This window comes from Apis mellifera, linkage group LG11 (assembly GCF_003254395.2).
Source record: "Apis mellifera strain DH4 linkage group LG11, Amel_HAv3.1, whole genome shotgun sequence".
Taxonomy (NCBI): domain Eukaryota; kingdom Metazoa; phylum Arthropoda; class Insecta; order Hymenoptera; family Apidae; genus Apis; species Apis mellifera.
In genome coordinates this window covers 13,912,715-13,934,039 of record NC_037648.1, presented here as the reverse complement: position 1 = coordinate 13,934,039, position 21,325 = coordinate 13,912,715, and the positions used below count along the sequence as shown (strand labels likewise).

At 48.4% G+C, this 21,325-nt stretch overlaps 1 protein-coding gene across 1 annotated transcript in view; it reads left to right on the top strand.

The window, feature by feature from the left end:
- The first annotated feature begins 10,354 nt into the window (after positions 1–10,354).
- LOC552619 (homeobox protein onecut) overlaps positions 10,355–21,325 on the top strand; it is a 63,080-nt gene continuing 52,109 nt past the window's right edge. The window contains exons 1-2 of the mRNA XM_026443704.1: positions 10,355–11,093; positions 11,166–12,695. Coding sequence (XP_026299489.1) covers positions 10,355–11,093; positions 11,166–12,695 — 2,269 coding nt within the window. The remainder of the gene's footprint in view (positions 11,094–11,165; positions 12,696–21,325) is intronic.

Here is a 21,325-nt window from a genome sequence, read left to right as displayed (position 1 = left end):
ACGAACGTTTTGCCAATTTTCAGCCGGAACGAGCAACGGGATCAAGAAGATCGCGTTTGAGAAGGAGGTCGAGCCCAAGTTTTTTTTTAAACCGTTTCCGTTCAAGCAGAGATAAATTTTAAATGCTTCCCGGAACGTGTCCTCGATATTTCGATATCGTCGATCGGAGGGGGATGGAATTTCAATTCCATTCTGCCCAAAGAAAAAATTTTTCCAAAAAGGGACGAAATGCGCGAATCCCGGGATTCGAAACGAGAGGCGAGTTTGAAGAGAGATTTCTCGGTCGATAAAGAAGATCGAAGAAGTTTTCGAGGGAAACTCGCGTGTTTGCGGCACACTTTCGGCAAATTTCAATGGCCGTCGAGGGGCGCGATGACCACCGAGCGACGGTTGGCAGTAATGGCCCGTGTGCACGTGTGCGCTTGATGTGTATGTGTATGTGTGTGTAGCTACGACGTACGTTTCGACCCCCTTCCACGCGCGACCTCTCTCACCCGTTTGCGGCCATGTACAAATTTCACGTTAGGTACATATGGTTTCCCTGTTCTCGCGTCTTGCTTTCTCTCTGGCCACCGCCAACAACAACCAACTACAGCGCGCTGCTGTTCTTCGCGTCTCCCTCGACCCGTTTCTCCCTCTTCCTCGCACCTCCTCCTCGCCCACGTTTCCGTCTCTCTGTCGTTCCATATACTTGCGGTCGCGCATACTTGGCGTGCATACGCGTGTATACGTGTGTGTGCGCGCCCGCTCGCTCGCCACTGTCTCACCCTTCCTTCCTTCTCCCTCTTTCGAGGGATATGTACGGTTTCACACAAACGCTTCGGTGGTCGTGTACAAATTTTTTTCTACCCCCTATCTTTACGTTTTCCATGCATCTCTCAATTTCTTCTTTACTTGCTTTCTTTTTTTCCCCTCTATTATTATCTTAACTTTGAAATTTTAATTTAAGAGGAAGAGAGAGAGAGAGAGAGAGAGAGAGAAGGATAGTTTTGTTCCACCTTCGCAATGTGTTTTTTTTAATTCTCTGTTCTTCGTCTCTCTCCGTTGTTTGTTAACTCTCCGTAACGCGATCACGCTTTTGTTTTCTCCCTCTCTCTGTCTATCTTGCGAACAGAGCGGGCAGAAGAGATATTACTTTCACCTTTTGCCTATTCGTTCGCATCGAACGGCGATTTCCAACCCGTCCCCCCCCCGGACCCCGCCGTGTTTCCTTTCCACCCCAAAGTGTTTATATATGGAAAATCTGCACGAGTTATTATTAGCCGGGTCCCCGGTTTCGAGGCGCTTCTTACCACTCTCGCCCACGCTCTCTCCCTCTGTCTTCCTCTCTATTTTCCCCCCTCGTGGCACCTCGCGGTATCTCGGTTTATGCCGTATATACGTACGTACGAGGTAAACTCTAAATTGGCATTATTTGCCCACTATATTAACGCCCTTATCTCTCTTTCGGTATGGCGGTATGCAAATTTTATGCAATACCACTTCCTCTCCGCTATCCTCACCCCTATGACTCCTATATCCACGCTCTACGATTCTTCTTTTTCTTTCTCTCTCTCTTACTCGCTCGTAAATTATCGGTCGAGCGATATCGATTACCTTTCGAAAATTTCTCGATTCGTTAAGGAATTTATTAATCGTAAGCTCGATTTTCGATTTTTCTTTTTAAAAAAAAGTAGAGAGGATTCCATTTTCAAGAAATCTACCAGAATTCCAGAAAGAATTTTTGTCTCCTTTCCAAGAAGAATAAAAATTACTCTTCGAGCAACAGGATCGCAAATGCCATTCCTATTCCACTTCTCGCTACCAAAATTCGAGTCCCTTCGAGAACGATAAAAATTTATCCATTTAACCTTGCGAAGAAGCAAAGTTTTTTCCTAGAGAATCCTTACTTACCGAAAAACTTACAAAATTTTCCCCTTTCAAAATCGACTCCCTCGCCTGTCAAACTTGGAACAATTCCATTAGCCCCAAATCGATCCCTTTATCAACCCTCTAATTCAACGACTTTCGTCCGAAATTTCGATTATTATTCAATCTCTCTTCCCGCCTCCAAAACCTTCTCCATCCAAACTTCAAACAATTCCATTAATCGCCAATCTATAAATTATATCACTCGATTTATACATCGAACGAAAAAAACATTCGAGTTGAAATTTCGCTTTCCTCTTCCATCTCGAAAAATTCTTCAAATCTCCCCCCTCCATCCGACCCAAACAATTCTATTAATCGGAATTAATCTAAACCACCTCCCTCCCTTTCGTTTCTACGCGATTTTCGCGCGAATTATCTTCCGTAACGGGGCGAAATCCCCTACGCCGCGTTCTCACCACCCTCCCCACCCCTCCCTCGCCCTCCGCGCTCCGTGTGTTTATGGCAGCACACGCGTTTACGTGCTGACCCTTCCTCCCCACCGCCGTCCATCTCCAACCGTCCTTCTCCCTCCCCCCACCCCGCCGCCCGCACGTAACCGCGCGCACACACAGCCGCGCACACCACCGTGACCCCCGCCACGTAAGGACGAACAGCGGCTGCGTGTTGGCGCGTGTACGTGTACATTGTATGACCGTATGTACCGTAGGCACGGTGGATACACACAGTGCCCGTTCTCGGTACATACATATCGGTCGCGTTATCGATTATTTTACCCATGTGGAACTTTCCCCTATACCCCTGCCGCCCCACTCGGCGTCGCGACGCCCCGGTATAGAGCGCGATATCGACGTTACATCGCCGCCCGCCCCTCCACTCGCACGCCCCCCCACCGAGCGGCCAGGCCTCAGGGCCGGCGAAACGGGGCTCGGCACCCCTCGCCTTTTATCGACCATATGGATTTTTCGCCTCGACAATCGTTTCGTTTCGTTCTCGTGCCAATAATTCACGAGTATTGCCATTTTCCTTCCATCTTCGATCCTTTTGCGGATGGAACGGGGATAACGAGGACGTGGATGATCGTGTCAATTGTCTCGTAAAAATGGGTATAGGATTGAAAATGGGGAAGGAGTGTGTTTTGTGTACGAATTGCGTAACTTTTTTTTTTTTTGTATCGATCTTTCGCAGAATTTTCGATTCTGGATTTTTCTTGGAATAATTTTTTCTTTCTTGGAGATGAATTTTTCTCTTTTTTCGATAGATTTGGGAAAGATTTTCGTAGCACTCTAGATTTTCTGCAGTGTACAATCGATGAATCGATGAATTTTTGTTTCGAAAAGGTAATCCAGACGAATCGTCGTTGGATACTTTGCTTTTGCTTTCAGCCAATATCTTTTTTCCACACGCGTTATCAAGGATTGGAAGGAATTGTTGAAATGTAATCTCGACTTTTATCAAACATGAATATGATCAAAAGTTTGGAAAAAGTGAAATTTAAAAAAATTATTGGGCGGTGTAACAAATCTGAAAGAAGAAAGAGGAGGTTGAATCTTTGAAGGTTGAACGGGAGAAGCGAATATCGATTTCGACTCCGTGCCAGAGCGACGGCGATTCATCGAAGGAGGAACGAAGGGATCGAGCGTCGAATTTTTCCCCAATACACGCTCTTTATTCGTATATACATTAGCTTTCGAACAAACTTTTGGATATCATTCGATATATTATAATTCCAATTCTTAACCAAATTATTATATAATCATCCATAATTCCATCTCATAGGCGGAAATAAACACGATATATTCCCTCTTGTTTTCAAATTTTCGACTTTTTCTATCTCGTGGAAAGGGATTGATTCTTACGAATCGCGCGGGCTTCCGTGGGACGCGTTTTTTATCTCTTCCTGCTCGGCTTGCGGCCGATATCGATTTTATCCGAGCGGCGATGGCCCGGGTCCCGCCCTCTGTCGCTGTGGCGAGATCGGTCGCAGGTGCGCGACCGTTCGACCGGTCGAATCGATCGGCGCCACATGATTGCGCGCTCCCCCGCCCCCGCCCCCCTCTACTCTGCTCCCCCCGCAGCGCGCGATTCGAGTTTTTCGCGCGGGAAAACGTAGCCTGTCGAAGGCAGCGCGCGCTTTCTGCGCTCGACGCGCGTTCATCCTTGTCGTTTTTTTATTCGAGGTAGGCATAAATAAGGAAGCATAAGGAAGGAATTTGGCCGATTCTTCTTGGATAAATATTTACGAGATTTTGATGAATCTGGAAGTAAAATTTTGTGCGAATGAGTGGGTTATAAATGTGACTGTTGGATAAAGATATCTGAAGGATTTTTGGCGAATTTTAAAATCAGAATGGTGATTCGGTTTGACTGATATTTAAAATTTTAGGATAAATTTAGAAGAGTGGATGAACGGGTCACGATTCGATTGGATTGTTGGATTCGAGGGAATTAGAGTAGGAAAAAAAAATTGCAGTTAGATATTAATTTTGAATTTCGAAAGTAAGTCTAAAAGTAAAATTTAAAAGTAGTATCGTGACGAGTTGAGAATGGGATTTCCTCGTACACAAAGATACACATCTTTGGAATCTTGGTGAAATTCAGTGGCAGAATCGTGACTCGGTCGAGAAAAAGAAAAGAGAAGGAAAGAAAAATAACTCGTAGAATTATCGAAACTGTAAAATCTCGTTTTATTTTTCTCCCATCCTTCCCCAATACGAATGGTCATGAATTTCGACGATCCTTACGATAAGGATTAAAGGAACGAAATTTTTGCGCGTTCAGAGAATTTTTGCGAGATTATCCGCGTCACGGGATAATGAAACGAGGCCGATGTTGTTGCGAAGAGAGAGGAGGGGGGCGGATGCGCTACTTTTTCGCATTTATCGCATTTATCGTGTCAAGTTGACGCGCGAGGCTTAATTTCGTTGCTGAATTATTTTAATTAATAATACGTCGAATGAATTTTCCACGTTTCAAAGTGCCTGTTTATCCGGCATAATACGTTGTAATGCTTCTGCGTATCGTGGAAAAACAGTGTCGCAAAAAAAAGGAAAAAATTAGCTTTTTCGAAAAGTTTAAACCGATTCCTCCCCGTTTCTCGTTTTGACGAGGGGGAGAGAGAGAGAGAGAGAGAGAGAGAGAGAGAGAGAGAGAGAGAGAGAGAGAGAGAGAGAGAGAGAGAGAGAGAGAGATTAAAATTGGACGGGCGATAAATGAATTTTTAAATCGGGTCGATTTTGATTCCTCCCCTCCCCTCCCCCTCCTCTTCCTATTATAAATACAATTATAAATATAATACGCGTTAAAAACGAGACGCCACAATAAACAATTAATCTGGTTCAAAAGGTCGGCCGGTTGTTTTTCGTAACAGGTTAAAAAAAAAAAAAAAGAAAAAAGAGAGAAAGAGAAAAGGGAATTTTAATTAATAGAATCAATTTTCCTTTTTTTTAATGGACGCATCTCAAGCATTTAAAAATCCGCTCGCATATTCGTGCCTTATTAATAAAGGATAAATCGTTTAATTGCCACATTTTTTTTTTTTTATCATACGAAGCTATTCCGTTATTCGATTTGAACGGTTTCGATTAATTTCACCGTCTCCCCTTCCCTCCTCCTTCTATTAATCGCGGTTAACAAACGAAAGCACAACCGCTTTTTAACGATTTTTATCGTCTATGTTAATACGCACGAATTAATATTCGCTACAAAGGGGAGAGAGGATGACTTTTATTTTTGCAAAAAAAGTCTTTGAAAAAAAAAAATTACGCATCTTGTCGCGAAGAGAATTGAACGAAACGTGGTGGAATTATATAATGGAAGGATAAACGAGAGAGAGAGAGAGAGAGAGTCGTTATAACATTAGTTGGCATTAATTAATTCGAATCCGCTCTTTAGCGGCGTTCGCTCGCTTGTTTACCGGTGAACGAGGCTTGCCCTTTAACGGGCAGAAATAGCAACGGCCAACGGTTTAGCAACGGTTCAACACGCACACGCGACAACACAAATTCGTATCCATAAATTTTATTTCCTATTTTTTCGAATTTACCGCCAAAAATCCCCATCGAATTCGAATCGCGCGTTGCGCTCCTTGTTTTCACGCGTGCGACCCCCCTCTTCCCCTCGCATCGATCGACGAAACTCCGTTTCGAGAATTAATTCCTACCGGGCGAGGAAACATTCTCTGTCTCCTTCTGTTCTTAAGGCAGCGCCTAGGTCGTGGCGTCCTCGCGCAAAAAAACACGATAAATAAACACTCGAGATAAAGTTTGGAAGTCGTTGGACGAATCCTTCTCTTTTTCTTGACAGAGACAAAAAACTGTTTCTTCGATCATCACCGTTACCTCTTTTCAAAGATATTTCCTATATATTTCTATATATTCTCCTTTTCAAAGATATTTTATACAAATCGAAAGAACAACTGCTCAACGATTTCTTTCTTCCCAGGCTTGAACAAGTCGTAACCAACTCCAACGTGCATCCATCCATTCGAAAAATCGATGCGAAAGCACGAAGCTCCTGCTTCGAACGGCGAAATAATCCGAAAGGGATACGAGCGTTTCTCCTTTGACCGTTTCCTTCTCCTCGAGAGAAGGAAAAGCGCGCAACGGAATTGAAAAAGGAGAGGAGAGGGGACAGGGAGGGAAGAGAAGAGAAGCGGCAGCAAAATATCTCTACAACTACTTCTCTCTCTCTCTCTCCCCTCTGGTTAAAGGAAGTACGGGGTACCGAGAACGGCTAGCCGGTCCCTGAGCCACCCCTCGTGCTTCCCCTCCTCCCTACCGGGTTGGTATCGAGTTCGTTACAGATCCCCGTCGCAAGATCTCCACCCCTCTGGTGGTGTCGTCCCCCACCCGGGCAGACCCCTGCGCGCGCCCCTCCTCCCCCCCGCAGGCCCCGCTGCCACCAAGGACGCGGCAAGCGAAGCGAAGCGTCGCAGCCGCCGCGTATAGAAGCAGTTGGTAGTCGCGTCCGCGATTTGCGCAACTCTGTCCTCGCTTCCTCTCGCTCCCTCCTCGCGTCGAGTCGAGAGCGCGCGCGCGCGCGCTCCAACACCCGCGGAAGCAAGTTAAGAAGCGCAAGGTAACTCGATCCAAAGTGGTTCGTAACCGTCCGATAAAGAGACAGGTGGAGAAGGAAGAGGAGACTTTTCTCTCCTTTCTTTCTTTCCTCTCTCTCTCTCTCTCTCTCTCTCTCTCTCTAGCGCGGTAATAACCCTATCTAGCCTTTTCTCTCCTTTCCTCTCCTCTCTCCTTTTCTTTTATAGTCTACTTTTTTCCCTACTTTTTTTCCTCGGTGGCCGAGTCGTTTCGACGAGTCGAGCGAGGAGGAACGGGGAGGAGGGAGGGAGGAAGGGAGCAGGGGGAAGGGAGAAGTAGGAGGAAGAGGAAGGAAGAGGAGCGAGAAGGGGTGCGCGCACGCGTGCGCGCGTGAACGAGCAACGCGAGCCTCTCTCGTGGGATCCCCGAGTCGAACGGGAGATCGCGTGCCGCGTGCAATCGTCGACGATTCACCGATTCATCGACCGATACGCGGGCGGGCATCGGCACGGCTTCGACGCTTGCGATCGAACCGCCTGCCACATACAGAGAGAGAGAGAGAGAGAGGGAGGGAGATAGAGGGGGAGAGGGAGAGACGGATCGATCGGTGGTTTCCGCGCGCGTCGACGCCTCTCACGGCCACCCCCGCCGCCATTGATCCGGCCTATCGACGCGTCCCTCCCCCACGATTGACACGCCGCTTCGACCGATCCCTTCGACCCGATCGACCCCGCTCCACTCCCCAGAACCAGACGCGGAATCGACGCGACTCTCGCCTCGTATCGAACAATCGAAGGGGGAATCTCGCCCGCGATTCTTCCCCCGCCCGATCGATCCAGTCTTTCGATACGTCTCTTTTACGTGCACATGTATGTACGTGTATGTATATATATATATATATATATATATACATAAATATACATATACATACATACATACATACATATATATATAAAAAGTAATATCTCGATCGAGGAGCGCGAGGAAATCCATTACAGTTTCTAGAAGAAGAGGAGAGATGCGAGAGGAGGGAAGGAGAAAGGTTGGTAAATAATAAGGATAATCGGATCGATAATCGGATCGAGCTGTCTTTCTCTCTCTCTCTCTCTAACGCGGCGCGTTAGTCGATGTTTATGCTCGAAGTATCGGCGCATCGAGCAACGTTGGTCACGAGGTATCGGAAAATCGATAGAAAGCTGACTGACGCCAGAGCGGTGGCGGTGGCGGAGGCGGCAGTGGTGGTGGTGGTTGTGGTGGTGGTTGTGGTGGTGGTGGTGGTGGTATTGACAATGTCGGCGGCGCGCACGTAGCGAGATCCCTCGCAGCCCACGACGACGACGACGACGACGATCGCTACGACGAATAACATGCGATCGGTGACGACTTAGATTCTCCTCCCGTTGGGGTGGCTCCAGTACCCGCCTCGCTCGTCGTCCGCGAAGAATCGTCGATTATCGAGATACACGCGCAACTTCCCTCCGTCGCCAATTTCACCTATATCTCTTCGTGCATAGAAAGAGAGAGTGTGTGTGTGAGAGAGAGAGAGAAAGCGAGAGCGTGCGTGCGAGAAAGAGAGAGAGAGATAGATCGGTGAAAGAAGGAAGGAGGGAAGGAAAGGAACAAAGGAAGGAAGGAGGATAAGAGAGAGAGGTCGACCGATACGCGGCTGCGTTCAGCTGGTTAGTCGAGAATCGGAAGGAAGGTCGGCTCGAATCCCGCTCGCTGCGAAAAGGGGTTAGGTTTTCACGTGGTTGATATCACCGTCGTGCTCTGCGCTCCCGAAGCGAGGAGAGGAGAGGATCGCGCAGGTACGCTCTTCTCACCGGCACGCTCGCCAACAGACGGTGGTGGTGGTGGTGGTAGTGATGGTGGTGGTGGTCGGTGCTGGTGGTGGTGGTGGTGATGGTGGTGGTGGTAGTGGTAGGAGAGAGGGGTGATGTTGGTCGGTGGCGCGGATACGCTCATGAGACGAATCAAGGAAAACGTGGACCGAAGGGAAAGGAGAGGGAAACAACTCGGAAGGAGAAGAAGGAGCATAAAGATAGAAGAAGTAGCACCGCGACTGTATATACACACATATACATATATACATAATAGAAGTAGTAGTCGCACCTGGACCCCAGTAAGAGGAGAGCAAGAGAGCTCCTGGTAACCTCAGAGCGTGGCACGCGTCTCGCCGTTGAAACGTGCCGAAGTGAAAACTACTACTACGTGTGCTAGTTCGAAAGGGGAGGAGAGAGGGAGAGCACGAGCACGCCGTGGTAAAAGCGTGTGTATATAGGGTGTACCAGGTGGTAGAGACCGGTGGTGGTGGTGGTGGTGGTAGAAGTAGTGGTGGTTGCGAGTCAGAGGGGGAAGGGGCGGAGTGAAACGGAACGGAAGGGTCCTGTGGACAGCTCGGCTCGTACAGGCGGCCACCTAGAGGGAGTGAGCGAGAGCGAGAGAGAGAGAGAGAGGAGGTCCCCCCTCCCGTCCAGGCTTCTCACTCTCCTCTCTTTCTCTCGCCCGGTTTCGCGTGCCTCTTTTTCTCGCGTACACTCACACACGCGCGCGTACACATACACATATACACACACACCAACGCACACACGCGTCGTTCTCTCTCTCCCTGTCGCTCGAGACACGAAGCAACGTATTCACTCGAGCGCGGAGTGTTCGTTCTCACTCGCTCCGCGTGTGTCATGGGCGCACGGTGGTCGCCGCCGCTGTGGTACCGGATCTCTATGCCGATCCAACGCGCTGAACAACGTGGTGGAGAAGCAGCAGCAGCAGCAGTAGCAGCATCAACAACAACAACAACAACGTTAATAACATCGGGAAGGTCGAAAGTCGTCGAAGGAGCAACGAGAGCGAAGGAGATATCTACGCTTCCCTTCTCCCCGTGCACGAGACGCGTCGTCCTCGCTCTTCTTCGTCGTCGTGGTCGTCGTCGTCGTGGCGCGAATATTATCGTTTCGACGAGAGGATTCGCGTCCTCCTCCTCCTCCTTCTCCACCACCACTTCCCCCTCTTCCTCCTTCTTCTCCTCCTCCTCCTGCTCGTCGTCGTTTCCACGGTGCTCGGCACGCGACTGCTGCTCCTCCGCCAAACAGTGACGCGGCCACAAGACGAAGGAAGGGAGAAAGAGAGAGAGAGAGAGGGAGAGGAAGGAGAGGAAGGAGAGCGCGCGTCCGATTAAATCGTATCGATCTCCGCGAATATATATCGATATAGGATTCCCTTCTTTTGGGGAAGGATAGAAGAAGGAAAAACCGGTGAAAGGAAAGTGGTAGTGGTGGTGGATCGAGGGACGAAGAGGAAATAGAGAGAAGTGGCCGACCGATATATTATCCAAAGAAGAAGAAAAGGAGGAGGAGAAGGAGGAAGAGAAGGAGGAGGAGGTGGTGGTGTTGTCGCGTGTCCGAGCACGGGAGAGCGAGTGCGCGGCCACCCGAACTAGATGTGCGTAAATGGAAGGTATAGGGGACATAGCCGATCATCAATCGCGTAGCGAGCAATTACTGGACTCGGTCGATTCCCCGGCCGCCGTTTCTACGCATGGCCGGGGGACAACCGGTGGGGGTGGCTCGAATGGGAACTGTGGCGGCGCAGGTGGAGGAGGAGGAAGTGGTAGAGGAACGGTGGTCGGTGGGGGTGGTAGTAGTAGTAGTAGTGGTAGTAGTGGTAGTAGTGGTAGGCATCACCATCATCACCACCACCATCATCATCACCACCATCATCACCAACATCAACAACAGCTGCAACAACAACACCAACAACACCAACAACACCAACAAACGAGTCATCATCTTCATCCACAGCAACAACAACAGCAGCAGCAGCATCATCATCATCATCATCGGCATCGGCAACAGGAAGGAGAGGGAACGGTGGGGGCGGGAGGAGGCAGACACATCGTGGTCGTGGGCGGTAGTGGTAGTGGTGGTGGCGGAGGTGGAGGTGGCAGCGCAGAGGGTATGTCGTCTTCCGCGTCGCAAAGTCCCGACATCGCGTGCGCGAGCTTGCCGCTGGAACTACTGGCGGCTGGCGCGCTCGGCGTCAAGGAGGAGCGAGAGCTCGCCGCCGCGGAGGATCTGTCGTCGTCCCAGGAGCCGACGGGAGGCAGTAGCGGTGGCAGCGGTAACGGAGGCGGTAGCAACGGGAACAGCAACAGCAGCATCGGTAGTGGTAGCAGCGGCGGTGGTGGTGGTTGTGGCGGCGGTGGTGGTGGTAGTGGTGGTGGTGGTGGTAGTGTCGGTGGTGGTGGTGGCGTTGGCAGCGGCGGTGGCGGTGGCGGTGGCGGTAGTAACATTGGCGGCGGCGGCGGCGGTGGTGGCGGCGGCGGCGGCAGCGGCGGCGGCGGCGGCAGCAGCAGCAGCAGCAGCAGCAGCAGCGTCGGCGGTAGTAGTAGCAGTGGTGTTGGTGGTGGTGGTGGTGGTGGTGGTGGAAGTGGTGGTGGTGGTGGTGGCAGTGGTGGTGGTGGCGGCGGCGGTGGTGGTAGCAGCGGTGGCAGCAGCAGCAGCAGCAGCACCAGCAGCACTAGCAGCAGCAGCAGCAGTGGCGGCAGCGGCGGAGGTGCCGTCGGTGGCGCCGGTGGTGGCAACGGAAACGGCGGCGGCGGTGGTGGCGGTGGCGGTGGTGGCGGCGGTGGCGGTGGTGGAGGTGGTGCCGGTGGTGGTAGTAGACAGAACGCGAGGGAGTCCCTGTCGGTGATCGTGCCACCTCAGGACGTGGACGTGGACTCGCGCGACGCCGACTCGGAGCTCCTCAGTCCGGGCAAGCTAACGCCGACGTCGGGGATAAGCGTCTCGGTCGCGAGTATGATCGACGCGACGGACTTCAGGGCGATGCAGCCGGAGCCTACCTATCAGACGCTGACCTCGGTCGCGGAGAGGATGTCGCCGCCCGGGTTCAGCCCGGGCTCGTCTTACGCGACCCTGACGCCGTTACAGCCGTTACCGCCGATCTCCACGATGAGCGACAAGTTTGTGTACAGTGCACACGCGGCGGGCGGCGTGACCGGTAGTTTCGCGGTCATGCAGAACAACGGCCTCGGGAACATCGGCCTCGGTATGGGTGGCTCGCCGTACGCGTACGACAAATTGCCGACGATGAGCATGTCGCCGCCGCACAATTATCCTTCGCCGGGCGCCGGCCTTCAACCGAGCCCATTGTCGCCCCAGAGCGCCTACAGCCAGAGCGGATTGAACTCGCCGCACAAATCCGCCAGCCCTCACTACGATCCGGCCTTTTTGCCGAGGTTGCAGCAGAGCCCGGCGGCGTTGAGCCCATCCTCGCCGCCGGCCGTCTCGGCGACGGCAAGTTTCGCGCCTTCTCATCATTCCCCGCCCACGCATTCGGTGCCCGCTGCCTCGCCACCACCTATGCAGACCCAGTTGCAGCAGCAGCAGCAGCAGCAACAGCAGCAACAGCAGCAGCAGCAGCAGCAGCAGCAACAGCAACAGCAACAATCGATCCAACAGCAACAGACGATATCGCACACGCAGCACGTGCAACACACGTCGGTCGTGATGAAGACCGTGTCGTCGGCCGGGAACGGGGCCGGCGAGGTCGAGGAGATCAACACTAAGGAGTTGGCGCAAAGGATCAGCGCCGAGTTGAAGAGGTACAGCATACCCCAGGCGATATTCGCCCAGAGGGTTTTGTGCCGTAGCCAGGGCACGCTCAGCGATCTGCTACGCAACCCGAAACCCTGGTCCAAGCTCAAGAGCGGCCGCGAAACTTTCCGACGGATGTGGAAGTGGCTACAGGAGCCCGAGTTTCAGAGAATGTCGGCTTTGCGGCTAGCAGGTTAGTCCATCCGTCCCGATCTTTCCGTCTCCTCTCCGTATATACATATATATATACGTATATATATCTATATCTATATCTATATCGATATATATGTCTATACATATATGTATAAAATACGCTCCTTTTTACCCCCTTTCTGTCTCCTTTCCCTCCCTTCCTTTTTGTCTCCTTTTTTGCCAATCTCTCTTAACGAATTAACTCGAAACAACTCGATACGATACGATACGATACGACGCGTGTCGTTACGTCGTATCGTATAGTCTATGATATAATAATCAGCGTAAATATAACCATAACTTTCTAATCGAACGTGCTATCTCGTCTCGAACGTCGCGCGCGCGAGTGCGCGCGTCAAGTCTCTTTGAAAATTCCCGTTGAAAAATATACTATATATATATATATAGTTGTCGTTCCCCTAGCTCGATCCGTGCCTAACTCGTAACTTTCCAACGTAATGAATTTATCGCAATTTCTCCACATCCATCTTCTTTTTTTTTCTTTTTTTTTTCCTCTCTCTCCTTTCGAATCGAAACTCTAAAGCTCCACGCCGAAAATCGCGCTTCCAAGCTTTCCTAGTTAGCCGAGTCTCTTAACCGATAGGTTTAACCGACCAAAGGACGCTCTTCGCTCTCGACACTGGAAAAAAACTAGACTCGAGAGACTTTCTCTCATTCCCTCTTTAACGCTTTATTAGGTATACATATGTATATACGTGTATATACATACATATATTAGGTGTACATATATATATATACATACATATATACATATACAGATATATATACAGATATATATACATATATATATGTACATATACGCGTTTACAGCGGAGGATACACGGGGAGAGATATACGGCGTGTATGTAGAGGTGTAAAATCGCGAAGGCGTAACGTAACGCCGCGGAACGGCGAAACGAGAGCCGAGAGGGACGAGAACGTTTCGGATCCCGGGACCACGGACGAAATCCGTACGAGCGCGTGCACGACGCGCGTAAGAGACGCGGGCGGAAGAGCACACGTGGCACCCACGTGGAGAGGCGTTCCCTTCCATATCATTCAGAGATAGACGCGCGGAATAACACTTTTCGAATTCAACATCCTTTGCCCCGGCACAACACCGCGTACAGGTATTGATCGTGGTCACGCGGTGTTGGCCGAGGCGCGCATGCGCGACCTCGCCGACGCCATGTTGGCCATGCCGCCGCCACGCTGTCCGCCATCCCCTCTCCCGCCCACCGCCAACCCTTATTCGCCGCCGCGTTATCTACGCGATTTCGCGCCCGCGTGCGTGCACCCGCTCGTCGCGCGTCCCTCCCCATTCCCCACGCGTTTTTCGCGTCGAATATGTCCCGAATATTCATCTCTCCGCTTCTTCTCGCGATTCCAGAGAGAGAGAAAACTTTCCGATCGTTGGAACGATTAAACGCGTTTTAGAGGAGGGAGCGAGGAGATGGACGAGCGTTTTTTTTTTTTTTTATTAACGATCGATGATCCAAGTTTCTACATTCGCTTTCTTCAATTGTACTTGTATATTATTCCATATTGTGAGATTATCTCAACCTATATGATTCGAATCGAAAAATTTTGTTCCCAAATTTAACTCTGGCTGACCACAAGACGAAGATGGACGACGATATTTCTTTACATCCTTATTTGCAAACGAGGCAAAGAAGGTCAAGAAGAATGTAACGAGAGAGAGAGAGAGAGAGAGGGGTCAGAAATGAGAAAAGCAAACTCGCGTTCAAGGGAGGACAAACATTTCTCCCCAGGCATCGAGCTCTTTTCTCACCCTTCTCCTTTCCGCCTCGCGTTCCTTTTGTACGGTGGCAAAGGCGTAAAGATAATGTCGAGAGGAACGGGGGGAGGAGGAAGAGGAGAGGGACAGTAACTATTCTGCAGCCAGTCGAACCTCTCTCTCTCTCTCTCTCTCTCTCTCCTCTTTAAAGGCTCGCGTAAGGAAAGGCTTGGCAGGGGAGAAGGAGGGAGGGAGGGAGGGTGGAAGAAAAGGTGGCAGTGGCAAAGGGTTCGAGGAAGACAATGCTGGGGAAGAAAGAAGAAGAAGAAGAAGAAGAAGAAGAAGAAGGGTTCGATCCAGTGCCCTTCAGATTAGAAGTCCCCAGTTGCCATTGTTTCCCACGTTTCTCGTGTCTCGTTCCGTCTCCCCAAGTGTCGTCCCTGTCGTCTCATTAAAAACACGTTCGAAATGCTGCGCGCGCGCGCGCTCAGCACAGGTGGTGGTGATGGCCACTCTCCCCCCCTCCCCACTTTGAAACTTTTCAATTCAACGTTCTTTCAACGCCCTTCCTTCTAATTTTTGTCCGTTACGATTTCTCGTTGTTCTGGTTGTCCTTGTCTTTCGACTTACTATATATATGTATATATATATAGTATACTATATACGTATACGTATACGTTAAATTTTTTTTTTCCGAACGTTTAGCGGAGAAGGAAGAAAGGCGACAGTAGCATGCACGAGTTGTGTGCAATGCACACAGCCTCGTAAATGATTCAGAGGTCGGGGATCGATGGGAAAGCGGTGCTAATTCCAGTCCGGCGTATCTTCGCTTCGTACGCTTCGCGATATAATGGGCGAGCGCGTAGTTGTAGTAATACACGTCGTATCGATCGGGCCGCGAACTTCGAGGAAACAAACGCGTTTCACCGCCGTTTTCTTCTTCTCTTTCGCGGTTGAAATCATCGCGATGGCCGAGCTTTCAAGGGAAACGAGTCCAATTTAGATCTATCGGTTTCGTATCCGTTTTACTGTTAGGGTAAAAAAAAAGGGGGAAAATATTCGATTATAACAACAAGATCTTTTTAAATATATCTCGAGCTCGATTAATTCGAATAACTTTTCCATTCGATTTTAGCTTTATTACTTTTGATATAATCGCGATATTCGACATAAAAATTTGAGATATCCTTTCAAAAATGATTCGGTAAGGCACGTTTATCCGCAACAAGGTGTAATTTTAATGTTATTCTTTGATCGATCGTAAAATGGCATTTTTCCCCCCTCTTCTCTCTCTCTCTCGCCTCGTGCCCGATCTATTCGCGGAAAACGTCACTGGCGACCTCGTTATCACGCCCGACTCGTAACCTTGCGGCGATTTCTTTCTTTCTCCCGAAAGAAGAAGAAGAAGAAGAAGGAAATTTTTCTTTCTTTTATGAAACTCGAGATTTCACGGTTAAATAAACTCGATCGATAAAGTGTAAGAAAACTCCTTCGTCGTAATTTCTTCCTTCCGACAAAAATTAAAAATTAACCCTCGTTGTCGTTAAATTTGTCCGTTGCAAAAAATGATTCGTTCGATAATGATCGCCTCTCTCTCTCTCCCTCTTTGTTGACTGTCATTCGCGGTTAATCGCGCTCCATCGGTGTTATCGATCGTTGAAACGGGTCAGGTACATTAGTTACAGAGGCAACGGGACTCCCGTGTCCACGTATTATTTACTTTCCCCCACCGACACGTGTCATTATCCACGTAACCAACTCCGATTTCGGTGCCAATTTTTTTCCAACTCGACTCGACGCGAGTTGAAATGATTTTTGTTTCTTTTTCTTTTTTTTTTCAAGAATCAAGGAATCGAAAAACGTAAACGAATCTTCGATCCTTCGATACGATCTTACCAATCGGATAGGTGAATACGAACGAATAAGAAATTACAGATGCGAGTGACAGCTGGGTGGAAAAGGTGTCGTTCGCAGGGTGGAGGATAAAGGAAGGGAGGGAGGACGAGTGACGTCACGACGTCCCCTCGTGGTACCCGCATCATCTGTCGTCCCTGGAATCGTGGTTCGAGGCGAGAGAGAGAGAGATGGAAAGATAAAAAAAGGGTAAAAAAATATCGAGGTGAAATAGATAGTTCGATAGATTTCGATTTCGAAGAGCGAGAACAACTTCCTCCTTCGTCCTATCTCTCTCTCTCTCTCTCTCTCTCTCTCTCTCTGCTCCCTCGTGACCTCGATTTCCAACGGTGGCTCCTCTGATAACGCCACTCCTCCCCCCCCCTCTTCCTGGCCGCTCGCTGCCAGCTGCTCCCGTTTTCGATTCTATCCGATTCCAGAGGTGTTGCGGGAGGGTGTCTCCTCGCCTCGGATGCTGAAACTTCGCCCGAGTGGAAAGAGAGTGGTGGTGGCCAGCCACGCAGATTTTGGGTCGAATATTTACCTTCGAGTTTGGGGGGAGGGGGAAGGAAAGGATTTTGCGGCTGCCTGATCCGGCAACGCGGTTGAGGGAAGAGTTTTTTTAGTTTCGATCTCGAAGAAAGATTCGAAGATTTCGAGAGTTAAAATTTTTCGAGAAAGAGTAGGATAAATATTTTTAATTTTTTAAGTTTCTTCCTCTTGTTGTAGCGGTTGAACGAGATAATGAATCTATCAAATTCGTTCCTTATATTTATTTATGCTTATATATATACGTTATATATATTTATTTATATTTATTTCTCTTTTCTCCTTTTTTCGATTCATAAAGTCGAACGTAAAGTAAATGGAAAAGAAGAAAAAAAAGTGTAACGTTTCTTTTACTTTTAACTCGATTTAAAAAGGAGGAGGATTAATCGTAGTCGAGATTGGTGGAGAAGAGTCAGGGAGAGGGGCTGCTGCACGTGCTGCACGCGTTTTCTCTCGGACGATAAAGAAGAGAGACATGGTCTCGCGCGCGGAGACCGCCGTGGTTACAGGACAATTATTTTTCCTTCTGCTTAGCGGAGTGCCTCCCCTCTCCTTTATATTAATAACAGTAATCGAAGGGATCTCCTCGAAAATTTCTTCGAAATTCGAATCTCGTCGATAATCCATAATGTTGGAGAATAAGAATATTTGGAACGAAGTAGTACGGGTCGTAATATCTGCGAGCGAGTTGCATTGGTGGAGTAGAATTTTATTGGGTAGAGGGGCGTGTCGTTACGATAATGGGACGAATAGTTTCGTCCGTTGTTACGAGTCGAGTCAAGTTGGGTTTGCTCGGTCGATAAAAAGATTCAAGTACAAGCTCGAGGTTCGGATCTTGAAACTCGATCGAGTAGAATTTATTATTTTCGTTAAGGAAGAATTCGAGTTGCTCTGATTAGAGAATATTATATATCTTGGAGGATCTATGATTGGAATTTTGGAATTTCGATCGAGCGGAATTTTGTTCGCGTACTACTTCGATAAAAAATGCAGCTTTACTTTGAGTCCGATCTTAAACTCGATCGAGTAGGGATTCGTTCGAATATTGATAAAAAAGTACAAGATACAGCCGTGTTTCTCGATTCTCGAGCGAATAAAAAGGGAGGATGAAGGTGAAAAATAGAATTTTCGCAATGGTCTGGTAAAAAATATAACCGTACCTTCGACCTCGAAAGATCTCGAATCGATACAGATGAAAAATAGAACCTTTGCATTCTTCTGATAAAAAATACAACTTGGATCTCAAAAGAACGACGAATAGAATTTGTTCTCGTATTCTCTACGAAGAATTTAACTGTACAACTCGATCGAGTAAGAATTTATTCGATTCTCATCGAAAAACTCGAGAATCTTCTAATTAAAAAATATATAAAGCAAACTTTCGATCTCGAACAATCTCAAACTCGATCGATAATAAAATTTGCCTATATATATATATATATATATATATACTCCTTCAATTAAAAATATAACTTCGATCTCGAAAGACACTTGGAATCTTAAACTCGATCGACGAATAAAATTTTACTAATCTCAAATAATATTGAATCGAATTTATTCTCTATTTAATAGAACGAAAGAGAAGGATTTAAAATCAAGATCGAAAAAAGAAAATAAATAAATAAATAAAACTTACTTGGACCTCGAAGGATTACCGCCTGGACGCGATTATTTTTCGATGCTCGAGTAAAGGGATGGGCGAAGGGGGAAGGGGGGACGGACGGACGGGTAAACGGTTTCCATGCGGTGTTGGGAGCACGCGCCGAAACGCGACACCTACCGCCTCGAAGGAGGCCATACACATCACACGCTCCTCGCATGTGCGAATCGCGCGCGTGACGCACCACCAGCGAATTCCGCTCGTCTTGAATTCCCTTGTCAACCATCACTCTCCCCCCTTCCTCCTCCTCCTCCATCCACGACACATCCTGTGTCCTGTGGCTTCGCCTCCCCGGATCCCGTTTCCACCTTCCGTCTTCCTCCCCCCTCCCTCGCGCTAACTGAGTTTCAATGCGAGAAAGCTTTCCTTTCGAGAAAAATAGAGGGGAAAAAAAAAGAAAGAAAAGTGTATCGAATTCGCTCTCGATTATCGCCTCTCTTCGAAGCCTCAACAAAGGCCATCCAGCTTCTGTTTTTCATCGTCGTCGCGTGAATATATACGAGTGAATCTCACCTCTGTCCCTCGCTCTATATCCGTCGAGGCGATCCTTTTCCCACCTACGAAAAGGTCAGAGGTGTTTCGTGTTTCGCTCTCACAACTTTCAGATTCGAAAGATTTAGCGTGTTAGATAAAGGTATATTCGTGTCTTTTAAATCGGGAAATTGTCAATAGAGAGAGAGAGAGAGAGAGAGAGATATTCTTTCGAAATAATTTGAAATTTGCTTCGAGTACTAATCAATTATTCCGTCGTTCTTTTTTACAACGGATAATATTATATCTCGAATATAATTATATTATTTTTGTTGTTATTCCTCTTGAAAACTTGTCACGTCTCGACATTTGGATCCATAATTTCTATTTTCTTGGCAAATGAAATTGAAAAATCAAATTGAACGAGACTTGGATCGAGAAAGGGCTCCCCCCCTTATCCCATTCTTAGATCGGATAATCAGAAAAGGGGGAGGAGGGAAGAAGAGTAGAGGAGGGGAGGGGTCGAAGGTCAGGATTTTCCTACGCTCGACGCAACAGCTGTTCCAGAAAAGGTGTTCGTCCCATCTGCACCTTTCCCTCCCTCCCTGCCCGGCCGCCTATCTAATAGAACAGCCTTTCCTTTGCCATCCATCGAAAACAAACTTATCCGACCGGACAACCGAAAAGGAAAATAATCTTAACTTGTTTTCGCAATTGTGTACTGTGTTTGCGTCTCCTTCCAGTTGGAGAAGGATAAATAATTAGAAATAACATATTCTCCCTCTTTTTCTATTCGTTCGCCATCCTTCGCTATCCTATCTCGTATATCCTTCTTCCTTTCTTAGAGAAGAACGGGAGAAGAACGGAGGGAAATCTCCCCCTGTTTTTTTGTTCCACCATAAATGCGAATAGAGAAATATTACGTGTAATATGATATTCCCGAGAGAGAGACAGAGAAAGAGATAAAGTGAGTGAGAGAGAGAGGGACAAATTGGAAGAAATTTTTTTCCGACTCGAGCGCCTCGAGTTGGAGAAATCATAGGCGCTCTTCTAAATACCTGGGCGGAGGAGGTGGGGGGAAGAGCGGGGGGGGCAGCAGTGGCGTTATTTGTTCCCGGCGCGATGAACAGTTGATTTTTCGCGTCGCGTTCCCGCGAAGGCATTGTCGCGGTCGCTGAAAGCGCGCGGCTCGAATTAAACTTCACACTCGGCTCGTTGATAAACGAAAGTCGACACTGGTATGTTTTACGATAAGCCCCGTTCTCCTCGAACGAGGCCTCGGCAAACGGTAAACGGTTAACGAGAATTCTTTCGCTCGTCGACGCTCGTCGAAAATAGAAAAGAGATTTTTTTTTTCTTTTTACTAATTATCCACCCTTCTTTTTTTTCTCTTCTTTTTCCCCCCGATTGCAATTTTCCCCCTCCTCAAAAATATATTATCGCCCGCTATATAATATAATGACGTCACGAGTCGTGTTTCGTTTCGTGGAGTTGACGGGCCAGCGTCCCGCTCTTCGATCCGAGGAAAATTATCAAAAATACGCAGGAAGAAAACGAACCTCCCCCTCCACCCCTTCTAATAAAAATCTAATAAAAATTAAATTAATTTTCTCGATCTCGAGCCTCCGTCGAGAGGAAGGTAAAAAAAGAAAGAGAAAGAAGGATTTATACAAATATTTCCTTGCTAAAAAGTTTCTCGATGAATTCTCCCTGAAACTCTCTTCCACTAGCTGACTCATCCTCCACGTCATGCGGTGTACAACGCGTCCGTGCATACGCGCAACTGTCTTTCTCTCTCTGTCTCCGTCGCGCGCTCGTGTATACCTGTGTACATCGCGCTCGAAGGTAAGAGTGCGAGAGAGAGAGAGAGAGAGAGAGCGAGAGAGGGAGACGCAACCCTACTCTCTCTCTTTCTTCCTCTTTCTCTCTCTACCCTCTTTTCCACGGCACGTAGAAACGTGTAGCGTAACAGGGTTCTCGGTGGGAACCGGCTTACTGTTACGAGGCATACATGTCAGTCCGCTACCGTTACGTACGTGACTCGCGTATGTACAGGCTGGTACCGAGGCTGGAGGTGGAAGGGGGATGATTCTACGAGTCGAACGAGAGAGGGAAAGAGATAGAGATAGACGACTCTTTTTTTCCCCTCCCGACACAGGTTCTTTCTCGATCGCATGCACGGTTAACGATCATTTCGCGCCAAGTTTTCGAGTGATTCAACGAGGAGTCGAGATCGTCGAACGATCCTCTTTTCCCCTCCCCCCTCCTCGATCGAGTTGGATATTTGTTTATCGCGACGATTGATTCCCTTTTCTTCCCC